Raw genomic sequence first — 17914 nt, 5'->3', positions numbered from 1 at the left:
TTACACAAGGTTCTGTGCTAGGACCAATTTTATTCACTTTATACATGTTTCCCTTAGGCAGTATTATTAGACGGCATTGCTTAAATTTTCATTGTTACGCAGATGATACCCAGCTTTATCTATCCATGAAGCCAGAGGACACACACCAATTAGCTAAACTGCAGGACAGACACCCTCTCTACTTTTAAGATTAGGCTTAAAACTTTCCTTTTTGCTAAAGCTTATAGTTCGGGCTGGATCGGGTGACCCTGAACCATCCCTTAGTTATGCTGCTATAGACTTAGACTGCTGGGGGGTTCCCATGATGCACTGAGTGTTTCTTTCTCTTTTTGCTCTGTATGCACCACTCTGCATTTAATCATTAGTGATTGATCTCTGCTCCCCTCCACAGCATGTCTTTTTCCTGGTTCTCTCCCTCAGCCCCAACTAGTCCCAGCAGAAGACTGCCCCTCCCTGAGCCTGGTTCTGCTGGAGGTTTCTTCCTGTTAAAAGGGAGTTTTTCCTTCCCACTGTAGCCAAGTGCTTGCTCACAGGGGGTTGTTTGACCTTTGGGGTTTTTCCGTAATTATTGTATGGCCTTGCCTTACAATATAAAGTGCCTTGGGGCAACTGTTTGTTGTGATTTGGCGCTATATAAATAAAATTGATTTGATCTGATTTGATTATGGAATAAAAAAAATATAGCTCACATACTTTTGTTGGAACTGATTTTGTGTTGACATGCCAATAAAAATGGGGGGAGGGGTATCAAACGCTACTTATATTACAAGTCTGGGATGCCTAAAATTTTTTGCACAGTACTGCATGTCCACGTTCATAAGTGACAACAGACACAAATATGGACAAAATTAACGCAGACAAAAGGATCCGTCCATATTTAACACTGACCATTATTAAGGCTTTAAACATTTACAGCAGAAATGCCACAAACAGACTTTTTAAAATACACTTTTTTGAGAAAAAAAAAAATCAGTGCCAACACATGCTGCAAAATCACATGCACAAGAAAACAAGGTACGTGTATTTTTAAATTAAGCAAACTGTGACTGTGAGCGTAACAACAGTAGTTTGTTTTGGGAGCGCACGCGCGCACACACGCACTGCACTCCCACGAACAGGAATAGAAACGCAAAAGGCTGTTTTTTATTTTTTGCTTGTGCTATATGTAGGATGCACTCGCCGCTCACCTCGGTTGCCGCTGCCAATCATGTCCGGGAGGTGGGTGAAGCGCTCGTTGCAGTAGTTGCCCTCGCAGCAGCAGAAGAAGACCTGAGGGTTTTCCTCCATGGAGACGCACTCTTGCCTATAACCACAGCAACACATGTACATTAGGACTCGGACAACCGAGACGCGTGTCACCCATGTGAATAATTTATCATCAGGCCAAAATAACACGAGAAACAAATTGAAAGCACTTCTGTGCACCAGACTGCTGGATGAGCTGTTTTTTTGTTTTTTTTTAACATCTACTAGTTTACAGCCTTTTTATTGTGTTGTTCCTCGTATAAACTTGTTAACGTGACACGGGATTATATGTTCAGTAACGTCGATACACAGCTGCAGAGCTCTGCTTTAAAGGGGTCGTAAAAACCTGCTTTCAGTCAGGATTGAGATTTTGATGATGAAATTCTGATGATGTATGCGCATCATCGGTGGGAAGACGCAGAGACACGCCCCTCAACATGGACAGAGGAGAACCACAAACAAATCCTCTGTGATGTCACCCATAAGAGCGGGTTTGACACTAATAGGCGCAGCTCCAAATGCCGCCATTGTGTCAGTGCCCAACTCCACCCAACATCTGGGTAAACCCATACATGGGTGAAGCCTGAACTCCCCATTTCACTGGCTAACAACTGGGCATGTCCCAACCCGAACAAATCTCATCGGAATCGGCCTAATCAATGCATTTTTAAAAGATAGTTCAGCACTGGATAAATTAAACCAGGGGTGGGCAATCATGTGCCATGAAGGGCCAAGATCCTGCAGGTTTTCCTTGCTACCAATCACCTCAGCAGGTGATTTCACGAATGATCAGGTATTCAAGCTCATCAGCAACCCACCCGCTGAGGTGACTGGTTACAAGGAAAACCTGCAGTGTCTCGGCCCTGGTTGCCCACCGCTGAATTAAACCCAAATCATCAACAAATTCCCTATGTAGGTTGGGGTTCGCAAGCCAACTCAAGTCAGATATGGGCCGGTAGGTTTTGTTTTCTGAATGCCGACAGTACTGTTCAGATAGAGGTCGGATTCTTTTATATTCATTATATAATATTTTATATTTCAGACAGACTGTCGTGTGAATGCAAATGTGAATCCAGCAAGCTCAGGGATAATGACGCCATACGTCCAAGTTTGCAAGGTCAGCATTCAGGTCGTGGGCAAAAGCCGTGTGCAAACTCCTGCCAAATTCTCATCAACTTTGCACTGTTTTTGTAACCAGAAAAAACCTCTGAAGTCATTTACAAGACATCTTGAGGAGATGTTAGCAAGCACGGCCAGGGGACATCCGTCAAGCGACAAAGGCAGCTGCTTGTCGCCATCATTTGTAGCTAATGGGAGCGTTGCTGCTGCTTCACCGCGGAGGTGCAGTAAACGTTTTAAAAGCACCTTCACGCTCTCCATTGCATTAAATATGCAACAAGTCTATTTTATTCACACAGGTTTTCTAAAACAGTGTGAACTGATTTGTAAAATAGGTTTTTAAAAATCCTGTGTACAGTTAATGAAGCAACTAGCTAAAGGCCAAAACTTTTTTTTTTGGTCCTAGTTGGAAATGTTTATTAAACTGGGGATTAAAACGTGGGCGTTTATGGGGAGTGACTTGCTTTTGGAGTCAGCTTCAAGTGGCCATTCAAGTAACTGCTGTCTGAACTTCTGTGTCTGCTTCATGTTTCAGCACTGGAAGTTGCTGCTTCTTTCATTTAAAATATGCAGAAAAACAGGTCATGTTTTAGAGATGTGAAAATTAGATTTTTTTTTTTTTGCGTCCATTTATGTTGTATTTTTGGCTCCGCACTTTATTATAGCGTTTGAGATGCCCGGTGACCTACCTTGCTCAAAACGTGACCACTTTAACAACACAAATCATTGTTGTTCCACTTTTCACACCTGTTTTCTGCTCTTAATGACTTCAGAGAATGTTTTACTCTTTCAGTTGATCAGAATGTTGTCTTTTCCACAGCCAATTCAGTCTAAATCTCCACTTACATACGTCATTCAACCCAAGAGCACTTCATTTGAAAGCCTTTCTTATTCTTCTTCAAACTCGAACCAAACAACAAGCTCCATCCTGAACAAAAACACATGTGCACATCGCACACAACTACCAGGATCCACCTTGAGGTTAGGGTTTGACACATGATGGTCTCAATCAATACACCGTTATCTGGAGTGTTTACGTACCTTTTGCAGTTGTCCTTTAGCTACTACGACTCAAGAAAATCAAGTTTGAAACAAATTTTCTCAAAAAGTACAGCAGGTGCTGATGAATACTGTCTTTGTGTGTTTGTGATGATGGTGGTGTGACACGTGTGCAGGGAAAATTTTGTCTGTTGCATCAATGGTTCTACAGCGGCACGGTGCTGTGCAGCACAGAGGGATTTCCTTAATATCACGTGGAACAAATTCATCTTCAGAATGGCTATTTTTAAGGAGTTTTATTAAAGATACACACGTGGTAAATACTAAAAAAAAGTAATCGTATATCACCTGACCACTTGTCATATGACCTTTAATCTATAGTGACCCAGAAAGGTCAAACTCAAGGTCATAATTGTTTGAAAGGTACATCTCACCTGCAAAACTGATCTTCAATTTGCACCTTAAAGTGGATATCTCTGGTAAATAAAATGTTAAATAAGCTGACTATTCCAAATAAATAAAGAATCATGTACTGTGATGTACTGTTTTATTTTTGGTGCCATATGCCCTCAAAAATTAATTCATAAACACAAGGAAATTAGCTTGATTTCATCTGTCGCTGATAAGTGCTCAGGAATAACAGCCTGTCAGAAATACTGACTTTGGTGACATCACTTTGGGAACTGCCCCCTCAGACCTACTTACAGTTTTCTTTGAAATTAATGGGAAAACCAGAATTTTTTTGCAGCTCAAAATCTGAGTTTTTTGTGGACTTTGATGGTGAATACATCGAAATGGTCAACAGGTGTATTTGTATAAAAGGTCCAGCAATACCAGTCATGTTTTGTTAGTTGTGCAGTTTTCTGACTGATAAGATTTTTGGAGTTGAAGCTGAAGTGTTTTGTACGTGCCTCCAGGAAAGAGTGGAGAAAGTGTAAATGAGCACAGCGTGACAAATGGACTTCAACTACTTGGATCTATTCCTTCCATTTGTGTGGCCAACAGAACTGAAGCCCTTTTCACACCGGGCCAATGTAGAATTACATAATGTGGCATACCGACTACACTAAGTTTATGCAGCCCTACGTAGCAATGTGCTAAGGGACGCAAAGAGATCCACGAAATGGATGTAAAAAAAAAAAAAAAAGTTATTTTTTTCACAGACTTTCAGTGTAAAGCTCTGGACGCAGCGCTCTACGCAAGTCTATGCAACACTCTGCTAGTGTACACAATTGCACACTTCCCTCCGCCAGTCCGGCAAAAAATCCTTTAAGGTTTTTTTTTTTAATCAGTAGATACCTACATCGTTAGATTTTATTCATCCTGCTGAACTCTGCTGGCAGTGAAGCTTCAAAACCACAGAAGACGACAAGGCTTCCCCCAAGCTTCCCCCCTGCATGCAACTAGATACGCAGCACAATGCAACTCTATGCAGGCCCGGTGTGAAAGGGGCTTAAGTGTGTTGCCTCTCCCAAAAGCCGAGAGCGGGATGTTTTTTTTTGGTCGTTTTTGTTTTTCCGCTGTCCCGGAAATGAAATGTCTCTCTTTCCCACGCTAGACCGGCAGCCACGATGTGGACACCAGACCAGAGATTAATCATGGACAAAGAAGAATTTATCCATGTGTTTATAAGTGTGACCACAAAGACAGAGTAAGTAAAGTTTATTTGCATAGCACCTTTCAAGATAAAATCACAAAGTGCCTTATAGCGAAAAAATTAAACAGAAACATCAAAATTACAACAGCAGTAACATAAAACTGGTTAAAAGCAAGCCTGTGGGAGTTGAGCTTCTCTTTAAAAGTACCATGTTCTGCTCCGGGGACCTCAGAGACCTGCTTGTTATACAAGGGTGCAGGAGTTCACAGATGTAGAGGCATTAGACCGTGCAGAGCTCTAAAAGTCATCACCAATATTTTAAATTGGAGTCTGAACTCAATGGGGAGCCAATGGAAAGAGGACAGAATGGGTGTTATGTGAGACCTCTTAGAGGACCTTGTAAGTAGCCTTGCAGCAGCATTCTGGAACATTTGTAAGTGATCCAGAGAAGACTTACTGAGGCTAGGGAACAGCGAATTACAATAGCAAAGACCTGATTAAATAAAAGCATGGATGAAAGCAGTTTTTTTCTTACCACTGTCGCCTATGTTCTTGCTCTGGGGGTTGGTAAGATTAGACCTTACTTGTGTGAAGTGCCTTGAGGCAGATTTGTTGTGATTTGGTGCTATATAAATGTAATAAATTGAATTAAATTTAAATTGAATGATCATTTCCAGCCCAGCTTGAGACACAATCTTTCTAAGGTGGGCAATGTTCCATAAATGGAAGAAGCAAGATTGCACAAGACAGGTAACGTGTACCAAAACTGAGAGCCTGGTCAAATGTAACACCCAGATTTCTGACTGCTGAGTGAACAGAAGAGTTACAGAGAGCCAAGGTTCTTAATCACCGAGGGAACAAACTCAAACTTCAGCTTTTGCAGTGTTATGTGACAGAAAGTTAGCAGCCATCCTGTTTTTTATAACAGTACAGTTTCAAAGGACAGATATCTTAGTAACATTCTGAGTACAGGAGATGCACAGCGGGATATCATCTGCATAATAATGATGCAAGACCTCATCAAAAGAACTCAAAAAGTGTCCAAGTGGGAGAAAATATAATGCAAATAAAATGGTTGGAACCTTGGGGCACACCACAGGACAGAATGGCAGAAGAGGACGTATATTTAGCTGCAGCAACTGCGAAACTCTTGTTGGAGAGATGGGATAAAAATCAATTTAGGGCTGACCAGAGATGCCCACCCATGTCCTTAGTCTCTCAGTCAAAACAGCATGATCAACTGTGTCAAAGGCTGCAGACAGATCCAAAAGTACAAGTACCGCCAGGCCAAAAATATTTTCTTAATAACACCAACAAAAACATAATGCTGACAAAATAATGAAAAATATCTATTAATTTGGAAATGAATAATGATTTCCACGATTCTGTAGCTCAGATCAGCACTGCGGTGCCGAGGCTGTGATGATCAAAGCTCAGTCCCCCCGTGTTCCTCTGAACTCTAGTGGACTTTTTCGCTGTGCACTGCTTTAACCCTTAATGAGCATTAATTAAACATTTCTGCAGATTTTTTAAATGCAAAGCTGTGAAAATCTTTGAGTCGTGAGGTTTTTCATCCAGATTTAAACTTCGAAAGTGAAAATACTCAAGTTAACCTCGTGTTCTAATAAGCTAATTATTAACCCCAAAGTGACCCCGGACATACATTTTTGTGCATCATTTTTCTGTTTTTAATCAGAAAAAAAGTTTCCCACCATGAATTTCTCAGTCTATTTGTCCTGCATTTGTTCATAGAATTTTACAACGATCGGCCGATCCATGTGGCAACTATAATTCAAACCTGTGCTGGGTCACTTATGACCCCCTGGGAAGATCTATGAGATGTTCGACATTATCGCTTCAGGTGATATTGTAATTTGCCAACTCTAATCATGATATTTTACTGTTTTGCAGGGAAGCCAACAGACCGAGAACAGCAAGATTTACAGCTGCACAAACACCGAGACAGATTCTTGATGCCCAGAGTGAGGATGAAAAGGATGATGGACAAATATATTAGAAGGTGAAATAAATATGAAGAACCCTAAAACAATCACTTATATAGAAGTAATCCAATATAAAATCAATGGGATCATCAATAACCCCATCCGGTCCTATCAGTCACTAAAATAGCTCGGTCGCTTGAGGGTTTAAGGGGTCATACAGTGCAAAACCAGTAATACCATCACCTTCCAAAAAGTGAAACACACTGATATTAATTTTAGGTTGTATCACCCACCCCAAACTTGTACCCCCCCTCCCCCCAACAAAAAGAGATCACATGTTCACCGTCAAATCCAAATCTGTTGGTCTGCAGGTAAATGGGTCATTAAGTCACCACATTTTAATTATTCATTCAGTCACACATGACCTCTCACCTGCGTGTTTGTCTCTCGCTTTCATCTGCCAAACACTGCCAAGAGGTTGCCAACACAAATAACAATCTTGTAAAACAATCCGTGCACCATTTATCCTCAATTACGGGCCTGTTCTTTTCACCAACCTGGGTTTATAAGCCACCAGAGGTATCCAGCTTGTTCAATTCACTGTGTCCAGAATATTAAACACCCAATGCAACTCCAGAAACCTGCACATCATCAAGCTGCACACACCGAGCTGGGCTCTGCAGCTGGTCGATGCCACCTAATCCCACAACAAATGAATCACGCCTATTACCAACAGACAATCTGACCTTGATAATAATCATTTTTAATACAAAAAAGAAAGAAAAAAGGAGATGTGAACTAAACTGTACCGTGTGTGTGCCGTGAGCACCGAGTGGTAAAATATGCATCTGTTGAATGTGTGCAGCAGTGATGACACACACGGTAACACGGTAATAGAATCCAGTGCTGTAAAATAATACTACCTCCATGAAGTACCAACAGTAATCCACATATATTTTCAATTTGCTGTTGGCGGCATCTGGGATTTGTTCATTCAGCTCTCTAGTTATCATTGAGACACTGCTGCTGCATGATGATGCAGGTAAGGTTCTATTTTTAGCAATATCCCTCCACATCTTTAACGGTAAACCATGCTCCCTGTATATCATTTGTGGCTAAATTCATTGCTTTAAAATCAGACATGAATAGAAAATGTAATAATTCAGAATGTTCAATAAATAGCAATCAATACTTAAAAGCTAGAATATGTAGGATTTAGTGCCATCTAGTGGTGAGGTTGCACATCCTTCACGTTTTCACTCTTCTTCGGGCGACAGGGATTCATGCTCCCTTGATGTCTTGTGATCAGCAACATGTATGATCTTCAGTTTCACAAAAATGAGGTTGTCAGACTTGTTAGCCTGCGCTAGCAACCCATAGACAGCGTGTAGGGGAGCAGCCACCGAGTCTACTTCTACATTACCCGTCAAATCTTCTGCAAAATGCAAAATAAATAAATGGATTAAGTATGCCATCTTTTGGGCAACTCTTAGCAACATGGTGGTGGTGGTGGGGGGTGTGCTCCCATGTACCACTAGATATGAAGGGCTTATTCTAAGCTTATGAAAGCATAGATTTATAGCAAAAATGGGTTAAAAAAAAAATTCAGATGGATTTTTTTTAACAAATTAATTTTTTATAAGCTGTGTTTTGGAATAAACTGTTCTGGAATAAACTACCACAGTGACAAGCCCACTGACAGCATGATAGATGTATGCCGGCTCCGCACCCCAGGGCGCTGGATGACCCCCTCCCTGCGGCTTAAATGCTTGTTGTCATCTCAACAAGTGCAACTTGATTTCCTCTTTTCTGTTTTTTCAGCTTTGTAAAACTTTGTGAAAACCTTGTAACTGTTAGAATGGCCCAAGCACAGGGTCACCCCTCTGAGTCTGGTCTGCTTGAGGTTTCTTCCTCAAATCTTCAGAGGGAGTTTTTCCTTCCCACTGTCACTTGTGTGCTTCCTCTGGGGGTTGGTAAGGTTAGACCTTACTCATGTGAAGCACCTTAAGGCATCTTTGTTGTGATTTGGCGCAATACAAAATGAAATAATTTGAAATTGTTCACCATCTACCTTTTTAAAGAAACCCTTTTGCGATTGCGTCCTTGGGTTTAAAGGTAACACAAGGTGAAGACAGTGAAGAAAATCAGAATCAACAGAAATCTTTTAAAATACAAATGATTAAATATGACGTTTTTTTCTTGGTCACCAAAGGATGAACATGTTAACCAGCACACTCACTCACTCACAGATCAAAGAATCTATGACATATTATACAAATAAAGAATGTTTAGGAGTTTCATGTAAGAATACTTCATGAGGTGAAGGATTAAATTGTAGCTGCTTGTCTGCACATGCGGCGAGGCCACGTGGTGGTCACAGTGTGCAATAGCACGAATCGTACAGTACCAAAATTGCACGCCATATAGCACAGGTGGGGGTCCGCGGGGGCCTCCCCTGGAACATTTTTTTTTTAAAATGACGTACCAAATGGTGCAATTTGAGCACAATCTTAAGGATCAATAGAACAAAAAGTCCATTTTATATATTTACAGAGTGAGGGTCGTGGTAGCAGGAAAAAAACACTACTTATTTCCATGACAACTTTCTATTCATGACACAGAAGTCAAGCCACAACGAGGACACAATTATGCAAAATTTGAAACTGCACAACAACACATGTAAAATGACTGAACAATATTCAATTAAACTTATTTGAACTGATATTGAACAGTAGAATAAGTTTGTCATTCATAGCTGAGTAGATTCAAAACAATGAGGTGAGAATGAAACAGCTCAGATTGAACTATTGAGCCAATACAACACCTGAACCTCTTGCATCAGAATTTAACTGTTTCATGGTCATTTAAGTCATTCAGTCATTTCAAGGTCGTTCACAGTAAAATCAGGTCGCAATAAAGAAGCGGGCGAACTGTTGTATGGCTGGGGGGCCTGGCTGCCTTTTTGTTTCTATCTTTTGTTTTTCCTTCCAGGTGGCTTGCATTTGGGACTGAGTGGCTGTGTAGCTGAGTTTATCAGGACCTCACCCTGATCACCTGCGGCTCGTCAGGACTCACAGCTGTGGTGCATCTACATGGATTGGAACATGGTGGCATTTAAGACTGGAGTACACAGTGTGTATTTGCCAGAGACTCGAGCTTGTGACCAGACGGGTGAGATCGTCGTCTCGAGAGCCATCTCATCATCAGTGGATGCAGAGAACGTCCAGGTTTGATGTATGGTCTGTGAAAGAGGAGGGGGTGAGGTCTCACGCTCGTCAGCACACTTCCTGAGGTACGTTAGATTTTGTGACTAACATTTATACAGTCAGTAAATATGGTGTCCCTCACACCTTTATTATATTGAGCTGTATGTAGTCGTTTAATCAGCTTCCACTGCTGTGGAGTTTTGTGAACTGGATGTTCCATGCCTGCAGGGTGGGAAGTTGATTAGTAATTAAGCCAGGAAGTGTTTGCTGTTTGTACACCTTTGAGCGTTCTCTCTGTGTGTTGAGTGTGGACTCACATAATGATTCCTTCTTTCACAGACTCGGTTTGTCGCGGCCACCTGGGGGGTGTCGGCGGGGTCCTTGGGTCCGAACCAGTTCTGGCTCCGGACCGTTAGCGCTGCTGGGAGCGCACCGCAATCCACCACGCCAGACCGCGCACTTTTATATTTTTCACAGCACTGTTATGTTCATTAAACTCTGTTATCCTTTGTACCGTGCTCTGCTTATTTTATACTGGGTCCTTCAAACGCTGGTCGGTTCTCCGGGCTGCGTCCGACACATAACACGAACGGCTTTTTCAGCACCGTCAACACACGATCAGCAAGAACTCCGTATCAGCGGAAAAACATCACTTCAGGAACACAAAATTCAGGAAATAATATTTTTCAAGAATCAATTTTTTTTTTTTTTACAAAAAACTGACCGTTGATAGTCGTCTTTGTGGTAAGAAAGATTGCTGGACATTGTTGCATTGACTGCACAGACTTTTGGGAAACTCTGTGTTTCAATTTCAGTTAAATTTATTTTCATTTATATAGAGCCAAATCACAACAAGGTTGCCTCAAGGCGCAGTTTTACCATTTTCTCGTGGTGACGGAGGAACGGTTTCCCACATGAAGTGTACTTCGAGTGGTCGTGACGGCAGAAACATTCAACTTCCTCACGTAGTCCAAGAAATAATCTCAGAGCTCATCCTTTCCTCCAGCCATGACGTTTAAACTTGTTTTTGATTATGTCATCAGTCAGCGAACGCAGTGGTGCACACATCTAACTGAAAACTTAGCTTCGATAACCATTAATCCGCTAATTAAAAAGTTAACTCTTATAACACTAAACTGCAAAAAAAAAAAGTTACCGCTAACTTTTAGTATTGACTCGGTCGTGGCCACATCTGTCAGCTACTGATAAGCCAGTTTGGAGTTTAACACCGCGTTCACACCGGACGCCACGTGACACCACAAATTCGCATGCCTCGCCTGGTGATGGACGTGCCACCATTGCCCGGTGTGTTGCTCTGCTTTCGCTGCGAAAATTCGCCCCAATGCATCATCAAATAGGAGGAGCTTCCATTCTGCTCGCCATCAAGTCAACATACCGGACCTTGATCACACGGAGCGAGTTGCTGTGCTCTATTTGACAAACATAGCCAGCAGCGCCGTCCCTGGGTTCACAACATCACCATGAGATGTTCCCAATTCGGGAAGTTTCATTATTTGCTGCAGGACTGTGTCTGGATGACGGCCACTTTCAGCAGTACTTCAGCCTCTCCAGGACCCAGTTTGAGGACCTCCTGTCCCATTCCTGCATGCACATGTGAACAATTAAAAAAAAAAAAAAAAAAAAAAAAAAAAAAAAAAAAAAAAAAACTGGCTGCCGCTGCTGCTGTGGTGCTACTGCTCGCACTCCCCTCAAACTCTGTCATAATTGTCTTATAAACCAGTCACCATTTGTTTTATTATACATCTGTGTAGTTAATAAATAAAATAATCTTCACGGATGATTTGTTCACACATGCACATGAAAAAAAAAAAAAAAAAACACGGCTGCTGCCGCTACTGCTCCCTCTCCCCTCAAACTCTGTCATAATTGTGTTAAATAAAGGACAAAAGGGACAAGTCCTGCTCACAGGCTGGGTGCCAGAGACAGGACATGTCCATATCAAGTATAAACTCCAGACATCTCCATTTCACTACATATCCAGTCCCTGATTGGTCATCGCGACGCGACAAGACAAAAAAGTTCAGATTTTTCAACTTGGGGAGGAGGGCAACGCAACATCACGCCACAAACGTGCCAATCGCTCAAAATCACTTCATTTGCATCCATCACGTCGCATTGCGTGGTTCGAACTTTTGTGGCGCCACAATGCGTCCTTCCATAGAGAGTACATGCCAACCTGTCGCCGCCGTCGCTCATGTGGGGCCCGGTGTGGGCTGCTGGTAAATTCAGGATCACGGACACAAAACAAACATGAAAAATGAATGAATAAAAATAAAACCTCAAACATGGTCATCATCTTTATCAAAAGTAGTAGATCGCAGTATTAGAAGTCACAGTTTATCTCTGTATTATATATTTATAAACCGTTAACGGCGCTGCATTCACAAACACAAAACAAATGCACAAAAAATAAATAAAAAATAAAATCCTAAACACGGTTATCGTCTTTATAAAAAGCAGTAAACTGCAGTATTAATAGTCACAGTTTATCTCTGTATTAAATTTATAAACACAGGAATGGCTCACCTGTGTTGCGTTCAATGCGACTAGTAAAATCTACACCACATCTGTTGCAGTGACCTTCCCCACCAAAGAAAACCCACCTAAGTTTTGTCTTTACATAAAAATACAGCAATAAGTGTCTTTTCACTTTTAAAAAGTCAAGATTTGCATGTACACGCTGTCTTTAAAGCAGACACACTAATTGTTGATTTAGGCTACGGGAGCTCATCTCAACTGAGTGTTGCAGACACACAAAAACAGGAACTGACATGTATGACTTTAGAGTTTACAAACATTTCTGACTGTTAAACTTTACTCACTTTACCAGCAAAAAAATGTTAGAGGACTGAAAGTTAGCAGAACTAAATTTAGCGGATGGTCCGCTGATGGTTTTCAAAGTTAGCCAAAAAGCTAATCTGCAATGAAAAAGTTAGCTCTGTTCATTAGCGATTAGCAGAACTGTGCCTACCACTGGCATAATGTTGTCTTTACTGCATGGACAAAACCAAAATCTCGTCATTACGTTAAAACTACTGCACAGAATTTGATGACATGTGCACCACATATAGCTATTAGGCCATTGAAGATTCCAAGAAATTTTGGAGGTGATCTGGATCAGGGTCAAGATCTCACTTTATATAGGCTTTGAAGGATCCCATAAAACAACATCAAAAAACCCTACTTCATTGATTCTCACCAAATTTGCACCACAGATAAATATTAGGCTATTAAGTTTTTAATCTTTTAATTAATTTTGTTCTGCTTTTAAATTATGTTTTGTGAAGCGCCTTGAGGCGACCTTGTTGCGCGATTTGGTGCTATATAAATCAAATTTGAAAATTGAAGACTACCCTGCAAAAATCAATTTACTACTAATGTAATCATAAAATGTGTTTACTGTATAGATTAAAAATATGTATGGTAGCAAATATTTTGATACAATTTTATAGCATATAATTGATTTTAGGATAATTTGATTCAAGTGATAGTTAATATATTTACTATGACAGTTGGAAACAAAGAAAAAAAAAGAAAGATATTAATGATTATAAATGCCGTGTACACGTGCATGTTTTGGCAAGGTATCGGGGTGGAGGGGGAAGATATCCATGGTGGGGCGTAAGATATCCTAGGACATCCCCCCCAGGGTTAAGATATCGAGGGGAGGAGATAAACTACTACACCGGATTGGCGGACAACAGAAATCACTGATTGCTCTTGTTTTTATTTTTCTTAAATTTATGTTTGTGATTTATTTTTTGTGGCTCAAAACCACCCAAGGCTACATCTGGTTTTCTGTCCTCACTCCTGTGGATAAAAGTTTTCAGCATACACTTAAATGATACATTCAAAGGCAGAGCGGTGATCCGACCTGTCGTAACAGTTGAAGTCATCCAGCCAGCAGCCTTTCTTCACCAGCTTGATGGTCCCTGAGGAGTTGAGCCAGGAGGCGTAACAGTGAAGCCGCTTGTCCTTGTCCCCCTCGCAACGCTCAAAGCCACTCTGGTTGGTCCTCTCAGTGCGCCAGTTATCATTGTAGTAAACACACTCCCGGGTCTCCGCTTCGCCCAGACTGTACCCTGAAACGCACAAGAGGGCGTCAGCTGGCTCAAACCTTAAATGAAGTCAACATCAAACAGCAGAATCAAAGACGTGGTGCGGGATCTGCTCGGTGCCGAGCGGACCCGTCACAGATCTAGCACACGGCCAAGTGGTAAGCAAAAAGGGAATCCCTCTGGGCTCGGGAACTGTTCACAAACAGCAGTTCAGTGTAATCCCACTCAATGCAAGATCACTTTTTAAGTCAAAGGAGAAAAATGACAGTTTAATTAGCTGCAGGAAAACAATGATACAGCCCTTTAAAACAGAAACGGCACACTGACACAGGAGCTGGTAAAGATAAGGACTCTCACATCCTGCTGGAATGTGACAAATGTGGAAAACAGATAAGACCTTCCCCTTTAAGGACTTATTTTACGGCCATTCTGCCTCCTGAAAGTTTTCCCTGAGCAAGCCGAAACCTAACAAAAAGCCGTCTATGGCCTTGTGCCGTGGAATTGGAGGGTGGGGGTATTAAATTCCTGCTGATGAATTAAAACTGGAACGATCGGACACGTTACAAGTGTACGTTAGAGCAGATAACAAGCACGACATGCCTCAGATATTCATGCCTGATCTTTGTTCACAGACAAAAATAGTGTCTGTCTTTTTAAATCTGTGGCTGCAGGAGGGAGCCCATCCCCCAGTGTTACCCCCCTAAACCCACTGCACACACACGCACATTTAATTATACAGCAGAACACAGCTGATGTCCTTAAAGCACACGGGGACGCGTGCACCTTACACACATCTTAGCAAAATACAAGTACAGCGTCAAAAAAATAAAACTAACACATGCACAGAGGGAGCGAATGCCGACACTCAGTGCTGCATTCAGCCGAGATTCCATTTGTGATATCTGTGGTGGTCACATGACCAGGGAGACTTTTACTACACAAGCCCCAACCCCCCGGGTAACTTAGTGAAGCTTAAACCACAACAACAAATTCTACAGAAGCAGCTTACTGTGCACTCCACAACTCCATAATTTACAAAAAACACAGGCATTAGCACAGCTGCACCGCTGTAAAACCTTTATTACAGATACACAAAATAACCATGACTCAGAGGGGAGAAATACGGCGCCAAAGAGTGTTTTATCGAACTCTGACAAAACATAGTGGGGATTCCACCTTAAATATCTTCACTATTGGAATTTTATGATTACGCATTTTGAAACTGTTCTCCTTTACGCAATATTTTGGTTTTAAAAAGGTTACTTTCTGTAACTGGGACTTTGACGCAACTTGTGTTGCACCAAAGTCCTCCAGACATGTGCACGAGCACAGTCTCCCAACATTTCCTGTATACTTGTATTGTTAATTGTGTTGATGGCAGGGCCTAAGCAGAGGGCCGCCCCTCTGAGTCTGGTCTGCTTGAGGTTTCTTCCTCAAATCATCAGAGGGAGTTTTTCTTTACCACTGTCACCTGTTTTCTTGCTCTGGGGGTTGGTAAGGTGAAATCCCGTCAGGTGCAATTTTGACACTGGTGTGCACACCATCAAAAGACCAGTGATTACTTATGTATGAAAGGATTTTCATGTTTGTTTGTTTTTTGCAATTCAACACAAATCTTACAGATGCAATAATAATAATAATACTTAAAAAACAAAAACAATCAATGACTTGTGAAGAAATGAAACCTGCCGGGGAATAAATGGTCTTGTACAGAGTTCACATAAATCAGCATAAAATATTTGATTAGGTTAGAACTTTACTGATCCCTTTGGAAGACTCCCTCAGGGAAATTGAGATTCCAGCAGCATTGCAGCACACAGGGTAAGAAGCACACGGAGTATCAAAAGTGAAAGTAAAAAACAATCTGCAAATATCAATACCAGATTTACTGAACAATACTGGTTTACTGGCTACTACTGTTCCACTCATTCCCGACCTCTGTCTTCCTGTTACTCCTCCTCCCCCTGAGTGAGGAGTTGTACAGTCTGATGGTCTGAGGGACAAAGGAGTTTTTCAGTCTGTTGGTCCTGCACTTGGGAAGGAGCAGTCTGTGGCTGAAGAGGCTCCTCTAGTTGCTGATGATGGTGTGCAGAGGGTGACTGGCATCATCCATAATGTCCAGCAGTTTGTCCAGTGTTCTCTTCTCTGCCACCGTCACCAGATATTATTGTTTATTGATATGATGACTTGACCACAGTCAATAAATAATCATATCTTGCATAAATGTCTATAAATTTTGGACATCTATAAATTTGCAGGAAAAAATTTACAGGAAATAAACAGCCAGCTTTATACAACGTGAATACGAGTATATCTGACAGTTATACACATCTGGTATGAAAGGTTTGGGTTTTAAAGATTTAAAGTCATAAAAAGAATTTTCTCTGACACCACTATAATTTTATTCCATAACATTTAAATAATATATTGCCAATATGATCAAAATTCATGCCACGTGTAAACAATTTCGAATTTTGACCCCTGATGGTTCAAAATTCAAGTGATCAGATGCCAAGACCTACATTTGGTAGCGATGTCAGATCACATGGGGGCTTCCCCACAAGGATGCCGGGAAGGACACGGTGACAGCCAATCGGAGTAAAGAAAGACAGTGTGACATCAGCTGGATGCTCAATTAAAACAAAATAAACCAAGATGGTGGACAACGCTTTGAACCAGCTTATTTCTGCATAAATCGAATGTGTTTCTCATGTATTTTGTAAAAGTTAGGTAGAGATTATCTAAAAATTACCCCTGAAGGGATTTACAAGGCATCTTAAAGACGTCAGTGTGCACACTGCAGGAATGCACATTATGCAAGCGGGTCAGGTCAAACATGATCTCAAAACTTCATGCACATGCACTTCCTCCTGCAGTCTGTCTTGCATGACGGTGCTAGAAGGAAAATACAATATTCACCATGGAATCATCTCCAGATGAATATGGGTTTCGGTAGAAACTAAATTGTGTCAGTTTTGTGAAATCTGAAAGGCTGCACAGCTTTAAACAACAAAAATGCCATAAACCTACCTCATGAACTGGTAACACTGTGTTGTACCCTACCTGCTGGTTGCTATGGCACGCAGTGCATTGTGGGAGACATGCACCCCTCTCAGAGAGGGGGCGTGGCCAGCAGCAGTCCCTTTACATTTAAAGCTACAGGCTCAGTCAGAAACAGGTTTTTCTTTTAATTCCAGAGGCTGGAATGTGTTTGTATTTTTAAAGGATGGTGCAAGCGAGCTCTTGGCGAACTGCATCTAAATCTCGAGTTTCAGACTCCAAAACAAAGCCCATCACGTGGGCTGGAGTCCACGCGTGGAATGTGGCGATTTGTTCGAGCATATGTTGTTTGTTTGGTTTCGAAAGTCTCTCGTTCAGCCTGAAGCCACAAACAAGAGTCCAGACCTGAGATGCAGCCGATAAGGTTTCAGGATGTTGATACAGCTGCTGCTTTCCGAAAAGACGCAACAGTTACACTTTATGACGTTCAAAAGCGAAATGAAACAACGGCAGATAAACGGGGGGGGTGCGGGGGGGGAAATAACATTCGCACATGAACCGCACAGTTTGACGGTAACGTTTAAACACAGACTGAACATATATATATATATATATTTTTTTTTTTTTAACAAAAATGTATCGATAATCTGTTGCAAATGTCGGGAACGGCTCACCTGCGCATAAAGTTCCCAGAAGAAGCGAACAAGTCAGCCATGAAAACGACAT

General features: G+C 41.5%; 1 protein-coding gene across 1 annotated transcript in view; it reads right to left on the bottom strand.

Annotated features, from left to right (window-relative positions):
* Positions 1-17914, bottom strand: part of LOC117521114 (activin receptor type-2B-like) — a 36697-nt gene extending 18783 nt beyond the window's left edge. The window contains exons 1-3 of the mRNA XM_034182428.1: positions 17863-17914; positions 14005-14212; positions 1188-1303 (exon numbers count right to left, since the gene is read on the bottom strand). Coding sequence (XP_034038319.1) covers positions 1188-1303; positions 14005-14212; positions 17863-17914 — 376 coding nt within the window. The remainder of the gene's footprint in view (positions 1-1187; positions 1304-14004; positions 14213-17862) is intronic.

Source organism: Thalassophryne amazonica, chromosome 12 (genome assembly GCF_902500255.1).
Source record: "Thalassophryne amazonica chromosome 12, fThaAma1.1, whole genome shotgun sequence".
NCBI lineage: Eukaryota > Metazoa > Chordata > Actinopteri > Batrachoidiformes > Batrachoididae > Thalassophryne > Thalassophryne amazonica.
Note: the sequence above shows the minus strand (reverse complement) of the source record. Positions and strands in the feature narration are given on the sequence as shown.